The sequence below is a fragment of the Sebastes fasciatus genome, chromosome 12 (genome assembly GCF_043250625.1).
Source record: "Sebastes fasciatus isolate fSebFas1 chromosome 12, fSebFas1.pri, whole genome shotgun sequence".
NCBI classification, from domain to species: Eukaryota; Metazoa; Chordata; class Actinopteri; order Perciformes; family Sebastidae; genus Sebastes; species Sebastes fasciatus.
The window spans coordinates 5,031,990-5,046,466 of record NC_133806.1 but is presented as its reverse complement, the minus strand read 5'-3'; the positions used below and the strand labels follow the sequence as shown (position 1 = coordinate 5,046,466).

Sequence of the window (14,477 nt, the reverse complement as noted above, 5' to 3'; positions counted from 1 at the left end):
TATATATATATATATCATTCATGAAAATAGCAAAAATCTATTTAAAATATTATTGAAAAATCATCTCGTAGCTGAATAACTCTCTGTGTCTGCTGATATTTAGCTGACATCAAATCATAAAAGGTTTAATGTTGGATAAGTCCCGTTAATACTTATGGTAAAAGAAGTTGTTGCTTGTTCTGTTTTTGTATTTTGACATAATATGCTCTGGTCCAACCACTAATGAATCATATTTACCTCTATACTCTGTGAATAGTATTAACTTGAACCTAGAGGTCCTGTGTTGTGTGTTGAATATTGTTGTGTTTTGTTGCCGTCGCTTTTGATGTTGTGGTCGTTGTTGTTAAAGATTGTAATGTGATTGTGTACTGAAATGTAGCCTAAAACAGTTCAAAGTGATTAAAGTGGACTCCAGGAAGAATAGCTGGGCTTCAGCCACAGCTAATGGAGATCCCAATAAAAGATAAAAGATAGAAGATAAGATTTTCAATAATTGTAATAGCTCAAAACGTGCTTTTAGATAACTGAGTAATGATGACAAAAAACATTCACATTTTTTTTTGTTTATTACAAATTAAAGTAAAATATACATATATGTATCTTGATTGTGGAATAAGGATTTTGGACGTTTGCCCTGCAGCAATATATTGCACCAAAAGCAGCGAGAATATTATAATTGATTTTTGTTTTATACACATTTATATTTAGGAGTAGGGCGATATCGATATAATCCGCGACCACACAGTATATATAGTCATTTATTTATTTTATTTAATACTGTATATGTTGTGAGGGTGTGACATTTTCTGGAAGTGGATTAAAAAAGTTACCCCGCCAAGAAATAGTTTTTACACTTCCTATTTCAAGTCTTTATGTTAAGCTAAGCTAACCCTCTCCGGGCTGTAGCCTCATATTTTACAGACAGACGTGATAGTGGTATCAATCTTCTTATTTTACTCTTGGTAAGAAAGCAAACGAGTGACTGATTTTTACCAAAATACTGTACTATTCCTTTAAATGTTGAGTTTGATAGTTCATTTTTGACATCAGAAACAGCCGTTGACAAAACAATCCCAACTCAAGATCCACCGACTCCCTCGTTCAACAGCTTCTAAATGCCAATAATGAACTGTGCCATAAAGCAGTCGTGCTCATTGATTTACAGCACAATGGTCTGATACACCCAGAGATGTTTAAAGGGATTAAAAGGGAAGGGTGCCTCAGTGTAAACATATGGTAAAGTCTTTAGCCGTTAACAGACTAATATCATCATATCGCCCAACCCTAGTAATATCCAATGAGGACAGAACACTAATTTGAAGCTGGCATGGAGATGTACAGCTCTGAAAAAAACACCCTGAAGCTGCTGTATCATCGAGAGATGAAAGATATATAAATGTAAAAGAATACAAATCATTACAAGTAAGACAATGAATCACATCCCAGAAAGCAGACGGAGCAGATTTAGCATCGACGCAGAGAATATTTATGAATACATTTCTATATTTAATGGAAATATTTCCAGGTCTGTGGTAAAGACATTCATGAATTTATGTGTAGCTCATTTCTTCCAGTATGCGGCTACACTTTATGTTTTCTCTGCGATCCTACTGGGAGTGGATACACAGGTGAGCTCTTTTGTGTTTCCCATAGTAGTAACAATCCTCATGGAAGTTGTTGCTCTCCACCACCTCCTTGAAATGGCTGACAGCATGGACCAGGCAGTTGGGGAAGCTCTTGTTCAGAGCCAGAGCCACCTTCATCATGTCCCCCTTCATCTTCTCACTCTCAATCTGCTCCGTGATCTGACTCTTGTTGATGGGCTTGGGGTCGACGCAGAAGGAGACCACCACTTTGATCTTGCTCTTGGTCAAAATGTCAAACCAGTTGGCTCCTCCACTTCCGTGACACTTCTTTCCTGCCAGCCAGTTGAAAAAGAAAATGCGCTCCCTGTCGCCGAAGGCCCTGATGGACCAGTTCACCCAGTCGTATTTCTTCACCAGAGTATCCAGAAGGGATTTGGTGAAGTCGCGGTCGACGCGGCCGGGACTCTCCTGAAGCTGGTGCTCCAAGTCCAGCTTGGCTTGATCTGCAAAGTTCTCCGTACAGTCATCAACAGCCGCTTTCATTCGTTTCTCCACTTCCTCCATCCGTCCCTGCCACCTCTTCACCATCTCCTCCCCCACCACCCCTTCCTTGAGGGCGGAGTAGCCCATGACGGCGATAATGCCCACCACAAAAAGCTTCTTCAGCCGGGCGCAGAAATCCTCAACTGCCCTTCGGCTTCTCTGCTCTGTGGTGACGACCGTCTCCAGCATCGGGTCTCTTGAGATGCTCTCCCCGATGACGGAGTTGTAGAGGGCGTCCAAGTTCAAGTCGGCATCGGTGTTCTCGTAATGGCTGAGGAACTTCTCCATCTTCTTCTCTTTGAACTTTGGCTTGGCGTTGACGAAGTCCTGGAACTTTTCATACTGGCTGAGCATCTGCGCCTCTCGATCGAAGTTCTGCTTGTTCATCGACGTCTTCTGCAGCTCCAGGGCAATTTGATCAATCTCATCTTGGATTCCCTCGAGTTGCTGGTTGACCATTTCGAACTGCTGAGTCAGGTAGCGAGCCTCTTTGCTGTCCGGGTTGCTGAGTAACTCGGCCGAAGCCACGAACACGGCCTCCAGGATGGGGTGAAACTGGCCCACGGTGGCAGCGAGCACCTCCGCGGCTTGCCCCATGATCTCCACACCTTTCTCGATCTGGTCCCTGTTCTGCACGACCCAATCTGCCACACTATTCATCTTTGTATCGGGTTTTTCACACTAACTAATCTAATATGTTTTCCACTGCCAGAGGCTTTGATGGTGCCTGAAAGAAGAAGAAACATGAAACCCTTGTAAAGTTCATTATAGTGGGATTTTAAGACATTTCAGAAAGAAAATATGGGCGCTCCATTTTCCTTTTTTTTCAGTTAGATTTGGCAAAGCGAAACTAATCAGCTGACATTAAGTCTTTTTTTTCTCACAGGACATTTTCCTGACAAACAAAACCCTACAAACGGCAGGTCATGTCAGCACATGTAGGCATCCAGTTTCATGCCGCACCCTCAGAGCCTCAGCTAATGACAGGGACTCGTTTTTAAGCCTTGGTGGCATTGACACATATATAAAGAAAAAGCTCATGAAAGTACACAAACTAAGCACACACGGATGGCAATTCAGAACAAATATCAAACACGGAGTGTGTACTCATGAATTATGACGTTAAGTATATTGTGCAACATTGCAGTATACTGGCCCTTTGGGATGTCCTTTTTTTATTACTGCTCTAACAATAGCCAAAACCCAAAGCAAACACAGATGTTCACAACATGGTGGATGGATTTACTTTGGTAACGATAGTATGGTTTTCGATGTAAAATACACAAGAGAGATGACCTAACTCGTTTCTCATTCCCTGGAGCCCATATCCAGCTCAGGAAAAAGGCACACCCAGGTCTGAGAGAAGAAAATCCCCACCACTGCACTTGTTCAATAAAGCAATCACACTTCCCTCATCATTACAACACCAATGTAATTAAAACCAAACACACACAAATTAGTTTTTTTGAGGTTTACGTATGAACAAAAAGAGACAAATACAGATGTGTAACCACAGAAAATAGGCTTACCAGTAATTGCTGCAGTGATGAGATCAGTGGTGTCATTTTACAGCCTTTCCTAACACTGCACTAATTACATTTACTTTACTTTACCACATGCCATCAGTGCTTTTACCATTCTTACACATTTCTATGTAATGAAAATTAAAAAAAAAGTGCACCTTTCAAAATTTGAATTTGTATTTGAATTTTAAATTCCATTCTAATTTAACGGGGAAAATAAAAACAGTGAAAGAAAATATACTTACTGAGTAATTATCTTGGTTTGTGTTTGAAAATATCTTCCCCTTGTAAAAGCAAAAAAATAAAAGTTTGTCTTCTTAAAGCACAAAAAGTGAAATATATTTTGTGAAAGGAAAAAAAGGCGAGTCCCACACAGCACTTGATCAAACACTGGTCTCCCCTTTCAGTGTGATATGCTTTGCTACACAGAGGCTTTAGTAGGAACCACATACATACGTTCTGAACAAAACCACATCCTCCAAAGGACTCATCTTTACCTTCTGGCACGTCACTTGAATTCAGTGAAATGTTTTTCCGTAGAAAGATATTTCACTTTTAAGAAAAATTACAAGACTTTTTAAAAAAGAAAAGAAAGAAAGAAAGAAAAGAAAAATCCAAATTCCTCAAAGCTTCAAATGAAGGCCAGTTTTAATAATGGTGAGAAAAAGTGAACAAACAAAACTGAATATGTTGTTTTTCTTTCTTTCTTTCTTTCTTTCTTTCTTTCTTTCTTTCTTTCTTTCTTTCTTTCTTTCTTTCTTTCTTTCTCCCTTTTTAAATTCTTTTTTAAAATAGAAATCTAATAATGACGGTAAAGTGGTGAAGCAGATGATGGAGATGCTGAATAAAGAGCAGAATTAAGAAGAACTCACCTTTCTAGTTAAATATCCAGTGGGCTACAGTCCAGTTATCCAGTAGTCCAGCTGTGCCTGTGAGCACCAGCCTCCTTGGGATGTATATATAGACTCTCTCCCTCTCTCTCTCTCTCTCCCTCTCTCTCTCTCCCTCTCTCTCCCGGTGTCTGTCTGTCTCTCTCTCTCTCGTCACTCCCCCTTTGGAACTCCTCCATCCCAATCCAGCATTCCTCAGAAACCCACTCAGAGGGATGAGGGGCCGGCACTGACACAGATAACATCCTGTAAACACTCCCCAGGGACATAATGCACCCTGGGAAAATTAAAAAAAACAAAACTGGTTTGTGTGTGTGTGAGGGAGGGAGAGAGAGAGAGAGACAGAGAGACAGACGAGGAGAGTGAGAGTGAGAATAAAAAAGGAGACCAGTCGCAGGGGGTTCAGCAGAGCGACCCATGAGGACAAAACCCCTCTTGTTGGGGCTTGAACAAGGTTGCCATGACCACCGCACTGGTTTTCCTAACTTCTGTGAGACTGTGCACGCTTGAAAGCTCAATTCAGCCCCCTCTGTTTGCAACAAGTTGGCATTCATAGCAAGTTAGTGCCTTAAATAACAAGATAAATTCTAATTAAGACATGCAGGCTAAGACTTTTGAGGTGATTTTGTGAATGTTGACCTAGTTTACTCTGGAGCTGATAATTAGTGAAGGTATTAAGCTATTGGGTCGCTGGATTCAAGCATTGCAAAGAGGGATGACATTTGCCCCGTGGGGGCAGTCCGTCACAGTGCCGCCCAGTGAAAGACAGCCTGTGTTTGCCGAGCGCGCACCATGACAGTCAGAGCTCACATGGCCTCTGTGCTTTATAAAGCAGGCCGTGACAGCCCGATGTCACCGTCATCTGTGCTCTCTAATGCATCATAAAGAGGCGGGAACAGGAAGAGGAGGGAAGGATGTGTGCTGCAAATTGATACTGGTCAGCCGGGCGGAGGAGGCGAGCACGTCCGCCACCGCCTCGTCCCTGTGTCGTCCCTCTGTCAGATCTCACACTTGTAACCATCAGAAAGTGGAGGGTAGCTTTCGCAGGGACTCAACAGTATGTGGCGTGATGGGTGGTACGTGCTGATGCTGGTAAACACGCGCTGTAGAGGCCTGAACGTGACGTCACTCAGCTGGAGGACCTCACTAGCTTTCTGTGGGTGTTGTGCTGTGTGTTTGTTCTCAGACAAATCTTCTCTTATGTTCTCTTATGTTGGCAAAGAAAATACATAGCTTGGAACCAAACAAACAACACGGCCTGTTAAAGAAGCTCTGGCTCCAGCATCAATGGGAAGCTGTTGAATTTGTAGAAAGGTTTTGCCTTTGTTGTTTGTGGTTTCGGGCTCGCCAGGTGGAAACATGGGTGAAATATTTGAGATAATGACAGCCAGCTGAGGAAAGAGTTTGTGTGCATCAAGCTGTTTTGTCTGGCTTTTCTCAGCATGCATCTGCTCAGCATGTTGGACAAGCTGAACTAATCTCTTTCATGATTGATGCACTAATTTATTGTGAAAGAGCTGGCACTAATATTTCAGCCCAGTTGCACAACAATTCGTGAAATAGTCACGAAATTGAATGTATTGATTTGTGTACAAAGACACGAATTTCACAATTTTTTCATGAATGTAATCAACGAACCGGGAAGTGTAAAGAGCAGCGAACACCAAAGAGGCCGATGATCTTGTCCCGTGTGAAACCAGAAGTCAAAATTGATTTGTCACCTAACTTCCGTACTTAAAGGCAGGGTTGACGATGTTCTCCAGTAGACACTATCTGTTATATTGGTTGAAATGGTCTTTACATCCCGACAGCGATCCATTACTGATGAGCTCTGAAAAAGGACCGGAAAAGAGCTGTCATCTGTAGCTGCTGTAATCCTGTAAAAACGTCTACCAATCACTGCCTCGCGGTGCGCTTGGAAAGAACCAATCAGATGCCTCCCTGCTCGTACACTACCCTTGGCGTGCACCAGCCTGAACTCAAAGCGCGTCGCCGCCGCACGTTTACTGGAGAATGGAAGAGAAAACTCAGCCAAAAGTAGCACTAACTGCTTGTCATGATGTAGCGTTGTTGAGTTGAGGTCCTCTCTCCGCTCTGTGTCTGTGAAGTAGTTACAATGCGGTGGTGCTCGTGCATGTGTGTGGGGGGGCGTTGCCTCCGAAGGAGCCCTGAGGGGAGGGGGTGGGTTAATACGGAGCTCCTGAGGCGAAGCTTTCCAACATCGTCGACCCTATCTTTAAGTTACGGCACTTCCGGTTTTATTTAAAACCAAACCGCGATCTTTTCCTAAACCTAACAAAGTAGTTTTGTTGCCTAAGCCTAACCAAGTCGATCTATTCCTAAACCTGACTAAATAGTTTTATTTTGAAAAGACTGGAGCATAAATTGACACGTGCGTCACGTGTTGCTGGACATTCGTAGGTAAAAGCATGAAAAAGACGTTGTTGAAAGTCGTGCTGAGCGTCACAAAGGAATTGAAAAATTCGTGTCTATGTACACGAATCAAATAGATGAAATTGTGTGACCATTTCATTGATTCTGACAATGTCCCCAATAGTATGAATGTATGGACTAATAGTAAGATGTTCTGGATCCTTGCTGATGGTTGATATTTGCATTAATAATAATCTGTGAGCTGCAGCTGCATCCTGGATCTACATTCTGTAAAAATAAGACAGATGTTCAACGTCTTTTTGAGACATTTATGTCATTTTATGTAAAGTTCATGGCCGTTTTGTCTCATGACATACATCTAATAACAAAACTCCAGTAACAGAGGTTGTGCCTTCTTTGTTGTTTGTGTCTGGGAGGCTGAAAAAGATAAGTGACTTCCTGGTCCGAGGAATCTATTGACCACGTTTTATCTTTTTGACCTTGGGCCAATGGCTAGTGTTTCCTTCCTCACCACAAGATGTCTCTTCAGCTCAGAGGAAAAGCCCCCGGCGGCTCATCCCATGGTAGAATATACGCAGCATTTTCTGGAAAGGGTTGTTGTTTGAAAACGTCGATGGCACTAATTGAGACACGAGAGAAAGCTCTTCTGCATGAGAGGAGATTTGTATATCATATACTTAGAAAAAAGGGATGCAGAGACATGTTCATAATACTTCACGGAGGAAAATAGAGATGCTCAACCTGAAAAACAAGACTTCATTTTGGCAGTTTTAAAAAAAAAAAGCCATGAAAAATATTAATGACCTGCTCAGACCAGGATATAATGTCAATTATTTAATTGCACAAACTGTACAACATAATTAGTTTTGAGAACAGGCAGAATAATCAATGTGCTTACAGACATTTGCTCTCATGTTCTATATATCCACACCGCAGCATTGCATCAGTGTATTGAAGGATTGCTTCATAGATAGAAAGTTGTCAGAGGGAAAGACGGGATTTAGTACCCGTCATGCTGGATTTGGCTCTCATGGGAAAATAAATGTGGGCAGGATTGACGGGTCCTTTGAATACAGCTGAGCTGTAAAAATGTTTCCTCGTGTAATGGATGCTTGATTGTGGGATATTGCCAGAGGCCCCAAACAGCAGACAGAAAGTTGGTGCATGCCCAGATTATCACCTATTAACATTTCCCTCGAAACTGCATCGATTTGAATGGTAGGAAAAGCAAGGATGTGTTCACAAGAGCTTGATGCAATAAGAACAGAGATATGCTGATGAAGACCTGCTGAGTAAACTCTGTTTAGTAAACTACTGCGATAACATCAGTGCAACGTGGTGATATAATTTTTATGATCTCATAGCCAGTTTAAAGAGACCGCGGCCTCCTTTTCCTTTTAAGTTGTGAATATTTCATGAATGCATTTCTGCTCTTGCTGCCACAGCGTGAGATTGATAAAGGCGAACATTGCAGGCATGTCAAATGCTCGCATCACAGAGTGGAGATTTTACAACTCTTTCATACTTTATCAGCATCAAAACGATTCAGAAACATTTAAAACGCAACATGAAGAATGATCTGTATTATACCCGATCAACACCCAACATTCAGATGCGATCTGGATGCGTTTTTCAGATAAAAGAGACGCGTCTTAAGGGCATGCATGTAGGGACATGATCAGGCTCGCATTGTGATCAGATCTCAGTTAAGTGGAAATGCGGACCATATTCTTAAGAAACAAATCCGCCCGACAAATTGAAAGGTCACGTAACTCCGGTTCTTCCTGCTAGCTCAATCATCCCGGGCTATGTTTCAAATCTCATACATATTTACTTGTACTTGTAGTTCATACTGCAGCTGCCCTTACAAAGTACGTACTGTTGCATGCAGGGACATACTACTTCGTCATAACATTGCGCCTTGAACTTTGACCCTCTTGCTCATATATCCGCTGAGCAGAGGATTGTGGGTCAGAATAGCCAGAAAAGCATAACGGCTTGCATTCTGTAGTAGGACATCCTGGTATTTTTGACATAGTGCATTTGACATACTATGTATGGGGACGTACTAAATCTGCTTCAATGCTTCCTTTCTTATCTCCTTCAGCATAGGATACATTGGACCATCCTTTACGAAAGGAAAGGAGATAATGCCGTCCTACCATTCCTTGTGGCAGCAACATTTAAAGCGACGCACGTCAAAAACATCCGCCGTCGCATAATTACGTAGCCTATAGTGTTCAGTCGGATTCTCTGAGCACGGTGGTTGTCTTTTCCTAAGTCCTTCACATCTCTCCTTGACCTCATGACGTTTTCTATCGAGGTCAAGGAGAAGTGGTTAGGAAAAGACAGAGGACTATTCGGCCTCGGCCACTAGCAAGTCTTTGATCACAAACTAATTAATTAACTAATTTGTTTTAATGAAAAGACCCATTATTATCCAGGTAATGTATCCAGATACAGATCATGTGTTAATACCAGGTGTATATGGGGCCTTAGAGAAATTCAAATTTCATAGACACACTTTTTAACATATAGAAAGTCTTCAGCAATGCTAGCGGCTCTGAGAGGCTGTTCTGTGGCACAGTGAGCTAAATGCTAACATCAGCATGCTTCATGCTCACATTTACAATGCAGACATACAGATGTTTAGCATATATAATGTTTACAATCTTAGTTTAGCATGTTAGCATGCTAACATTTGGTAATTAGCAGTAAACACAAACAGCTGTGTCTGATGGTACAGTATTGAGGTAAAAGTTTTGACTCGTTGATGGCGCTAGAAGTTAATGGATCCCTAAATGTATTATAGTTCATCCTGAATTTCATGGCAATCCATCCAATAGTTGTTGAGAATCTCTGTCTGTCTGTCTTTCTTTCTGTATGTTCTTCACATATCTCGAGAACCGCTCATCCGACCGACTTCGCACTTGGCGGGGGTATTGCTGGGGACCTCATGGAGTGCTTTATCGAATTTGGTGCAATTTGGACACTTCTTCACTTCCCTGGAGTCAAGAATGGAGATGCAGAATCGAAACCAGAGTGTATTTCACCGGTGTGACTGTGAGTAACCCGTGAGTGTGTTTTCCCCTCTGTATTTCCCCGGCGTCAGAATTGATACTAACTTATAACTCTAATATAACGTTACCGCTAGCAAAATACCTCCACTCATTAAATCCACGCTCTACTTTATAACCGCAGTGGTCAGTTTATTTGGAAATTACCTAATAAGTGTATTTCACCAATGTTTCTGACCACATGTAACAGCAAGCTGGGTGTGTTTGGGGCCGAGCATTTGGCCTGTTCTGAACAGGCATGTTTTGAACAGGAACCACACTAGTTTCACTAAAATGCACAAAGTTCAATGTGCTAGTGGTACTAGATGAAACTCAGAGGATCATCAAAGTCATTAAGATTCCTCTTGTGGGCACCGTGGATGTCTAACATCGCCATAGAATCACGTCACTAACACATACTCTTCATACTGAGACTGAAATTTCAACAAGTTCCATTATGTGTCAAACGTGATCTTCAGGGACTTTTTGTGATGAAGTAACACCACCCAGAACGTCTGGGCATATACTATATTTTAACAGTCTGTACTTTCGGGTTAAAGGTGGTGTTTTCATTCCGAGTATTGCCGGCCTTCCCCCTCCCCTCTCCAGATGTTTCCAGGTCACAGAGAACATGGCGTTCGGTGACAGACTATAGCATCACTTGGTCTAAAGAAGTCAAGGGAGGGCAGCGACAGAGGGAAAGCGTTTCCTTAGTTAATTTCAAGGACGGTTTCATGGAAAATAAAAGTGACAGAACTGCTATCAGTTCCTCTTCGCTGACTGTTCGCTGCTTATCTCGTGCTGTGACTTGAGCAGTGGGTTTAAAGTCCTTGTGTCGTAGTTGGGAATGAATAAGGAGGCACTTTTAAGGAAAGACAAATTAACATTATTATAAATGAATCCCCCCAAAAATCATTTTAGACGGAAACTATTTCAACATCTGCCTTTCAATAATTACCACTTTAACTGTAATCATTGTTAAATTTACAGTATCATGAACCAACACTTTGTGACTTATCTCTTCCTAACCCTCCTTTTATTGAGTTGCTGTGTACAGTTTGCTCATGATCCATAACACAACTGAACTTTGACCAGTCTGAGTCACGCACCAACGATCTGTATGCGCAACAGTGACTCCGGCAGCGAAAAGGCCGACAGACCGCCTCGATACAAGCACATCTGTCACTCACGCAGATCAATACGGACTCAGGTTAGATCTGAGGAAACAGATAAAGGTTCAGTGGCTGGGGGAAGGCGACTTATTGATTGCAGGCAAATTCACCCCAGAGTCCATCTTTGCCCTTACACGAGTGAGTCAAACCACCTTCAAGCTCCATGGAAATTGGAAATCCAATTACTCTCGCTGGCAGACATTTTGGTTAATCACATTGTTGTACTCCTGATTTACCGAAAGCCTCCAAAAAAAAAGGCCTTTATGTATGCTGCACATAGATAATACAGAAGTAAAACGAATTCAAGTTTCTCTAATTATATTAACAAACTTAATGATAATATCATTTTAGATCAGTTTATTTCCATAATAAAAAGTTGTGGCTTTTACATCCTCCCATGTCAAAGCAGCTCTACAGTTATTTACCGAAACGAGGCATAGCATCATGTTGCATGTAAAGACTGCTGTGACAAAAGAAAAACTCTTGCTTTGGGGGGGGGGGGAACTCCCAGAACCCGCCTGAATGTTGACATCACACATCGTCATCTCCCGGCATCCTCCTAAAATTACACTGTTGCTTCTTTAGAAAACCACACTGTGTTAGTTACAGAGTGGACTCCTACACAAACATTAGAATTAAAAAGAATCTGATGCAGGAGCTCCTTCCTCTTTTTCCTCTGACATCCACTTCAGGTATCAGCCCTAACTCCCAACTGAAGAAACACTTTTTACATTTTATCTTCTGTCATTGAAATTGTAGTAAATTTATGAAATGTGATGTTTATGAAATGTAATCATATAGTTTCCATATCGTTTTCAGTCTCTATACCGAAAGCGATACCTGGGTTCTGCCATTTAAAATTAAAAGCATTTATAATGAGCTACAATCAGCCTTATAAAGTAGTACAACATTACCTCAAAAACATACGTGCCATAAAACACATTCCTGTACCAGGTGCCGCAGGGAATCTCAAACATCTAGACTGGAGGGGATCTAACAAGAGGATGACCCGACGCCCCGGTGTCACGCTATCTGCAGTCTCACTAGGAGAGACGCCGTGCGTGAACACGTTACAGATCTTTAGGAGAAATTGATAGACTAATATTGTATTAGTGCATTTTGTTGCTTCACTCTCATCTCTCTAGACAGCAACTGATTTGAAGTTGCCACGACATTTCCTGTCACTGTTTTCAACAAAGAGTCCACTGCTGCACATCTGCCGCTATAACTATTACCATGGCTGCTATAAAACCAAGTTCTACTAAAAAAAACATTAGCTCTGTTTGAACTGTTAGTCAGAGCCAAAGGCAAGAAATACTGATAAGAAAATATGGAAGATTTTAAATGCCTAAACTGAAACAAATCACACACAGATATTTGCTTTTTATGTATGCATTTACTTTGTCATAATCACATGAAAAACACATGTTAAATGACAATTATTTAGTCTTTTGTCATTAATTGATGAATTAAATCACACAGAAAACAAAGTGAACAGGTGTGTTGCTTTTCAGTGTTGTCCTACAGAGGGCAGAATAGGCTGCCGATAATAAATGCAAAGCACCGTCGTGTAGTTAAAGTGGCAGTAGGCAGTATATTTTTGGCATCATTGGGCAAAAATTCGATAATAATCTTTCAGCATATTTCTGAGAGAAAACTAGACTTCTGCTCCTCCTCATGGCTCTGTTTCAGGCTTTAAAAAAGTAGCCTTCGACGGGAGACTTTGACCAATCACAGGTCATTTCATTGAGAGAGCGTTCCTATTGGCTGTGCTCCGGTCATGTGATTCATATTTGATCAGCGCTGCCTAGTTTGACCGTTTGGTCGGAGTTCTCGAGTGATTGACAGCCGGCTCTCATAGACGGCAGCTGGACAGCAGACTTCTGATCAGCTCTTACTGCTTGTTTTCCTCCAGTCTGTGAAATCTTGCAGATGCCGTTAGGAGCACCGGAGGACACAGAGGCACAGGATTTTTTTCAGGTAACCTGTTTCATGTGCTACTGTCACGATATAGCGTTTACATATTTGCTCCAATCTCATCCATACTTCAGCTTTAATAGAACCTCTGGTGCGGTTCATACTGCCGCTAAATGGTGCCTTGTGCGGCAATTTCAAACGCCGATGGTCGTGACAAAGCCTCGGCATTTGACGCCCTGGGAATGAGGACGGGCTCTGTTAGCTTACAGTAAACAGCTGGTTAAATGGAGGAGAATAAACCAATGCTAAATGTGCATCCAGAACATATCTGCAAAATGTTCACTTAACAATTCAATAAAAACGGAACAGCATCACTGTTTCACAAATAGATACGTTTTCTGATATTACACTGCTACGCTAGTCCTACGCTTTGTTCACCCACCATCCACCCCGACTACACACTTACACCTTGTGTGTACTAGGAAAACGCAGCCATTCCTCCACTAGAACAATCTTGGCAGCAATTACACTTTCCTAAAAATGTATTTGGCAAAACAAATGAGCAATATTAATCATAATTTCTAGGAGACAGTGTTTCCCTTTTCTCAATCAAGTCTTTGTTTTTAATAATATAGTTCAGACTCTGGGGGCCCATGTTGCCTGGAGCCTTCAAATCATTAAATCCGCTCCTTCATCTGATCCTCTGTAGCCTGTTTGTTGATGTTCTCATGAGGATTTGATGCAGACTGAGAGGGATTAACCCACTGACGGCAAATGACTCTCTGTGACGTGGCATTTCCTGGTTCTCCTCTCTTTTCATTTCCTCTTTCTCACGCTTTTACTCATTCACCTCCCACTCCCTTGGGGTCTTTATCCACAACTTCACCTCCCCCATTAGTGTTGCACAACCAGACTCACCTAGCTCACTAGTTTCTGTTACTGACGAAACGAAAAAGAAGTGGATTTTTCTCACCTAATGATTGTCAGAGTTTCTTTTAGAATATAAAAACACGCCTGCTTTCAGTTACCAGATTGAAAATCTAAAATCACTGACAGTCTTGCAACTCATACTCATTATTCCCAGATCACGAAAATATGTGTTGAGTGTTTTGTTTTGCTTTGTTTTGCAGGACATAGAGGAGCTGTTTGGCTTTTAGGAAGGCTTTTATCCAACCTGTTAAAGAAAGAAAGACAGAATGAGAGAAGACAGACAGGTGAAGAGCTGTCGGACTACAAATGAGGAGAGACAGCAGACACAGAGCGTGAGGTAAGTGAAGTTCAGGGTGAACAAGAACACAGATTTATACTCTGAGATTCTTCAGTGCTGACGGGGCCGACGACCTGCTGCAAAAGAGGGAGAAAGGAATCCAAAGGCGGGAGGGGGGTTAGACCACAA

General features: G+C 41.8%; 1 protein-coding gene across 4 annotated transcripts in view; it reads right to left on the bottom strand.

The window, feature by feature from the left end:
• LOC141778446 (protein rapunzel-like) overlaps positions 1-4,772 on the bottom strand; it is a 14,329-nt gene extending 9,557 nt beyond the window's left edge. Inside the window, exons 1-3 of one of the 4 annotated variants that reach the window (XM_074652721.1) lie at positions 4,525-4,641; positions 3,898-3,936; positions 548-2,856 (exon numbers count right to left, since the gene is read on the bottom strand). In XM_074652721.1, coding sequence (XP_074508822.1) covers positions 1,608-2,789 — 1,182 coding nt within the window. In that variant the 5' untranslated portion in view covers positions 2,790-2,856; positions 3,898-3,936; positions 4,525-4,641 and the 3' untranslated portion in view covers positions 548-1,607. Of the gene's footprint in view, positions 1-547; positions 2,857-3,658; positions 3,815-3,897; positions 3,937-4,524 lie in introns of those variants that run through there. The other 3 variants (XM_074652718.1, XM_074652720.1, XM_074652723.1) reach the window with 3 other exon arrangements.
• Between the last annotated feature and the right edge of the window lie 9,705 nt (positions 4,773-14,477).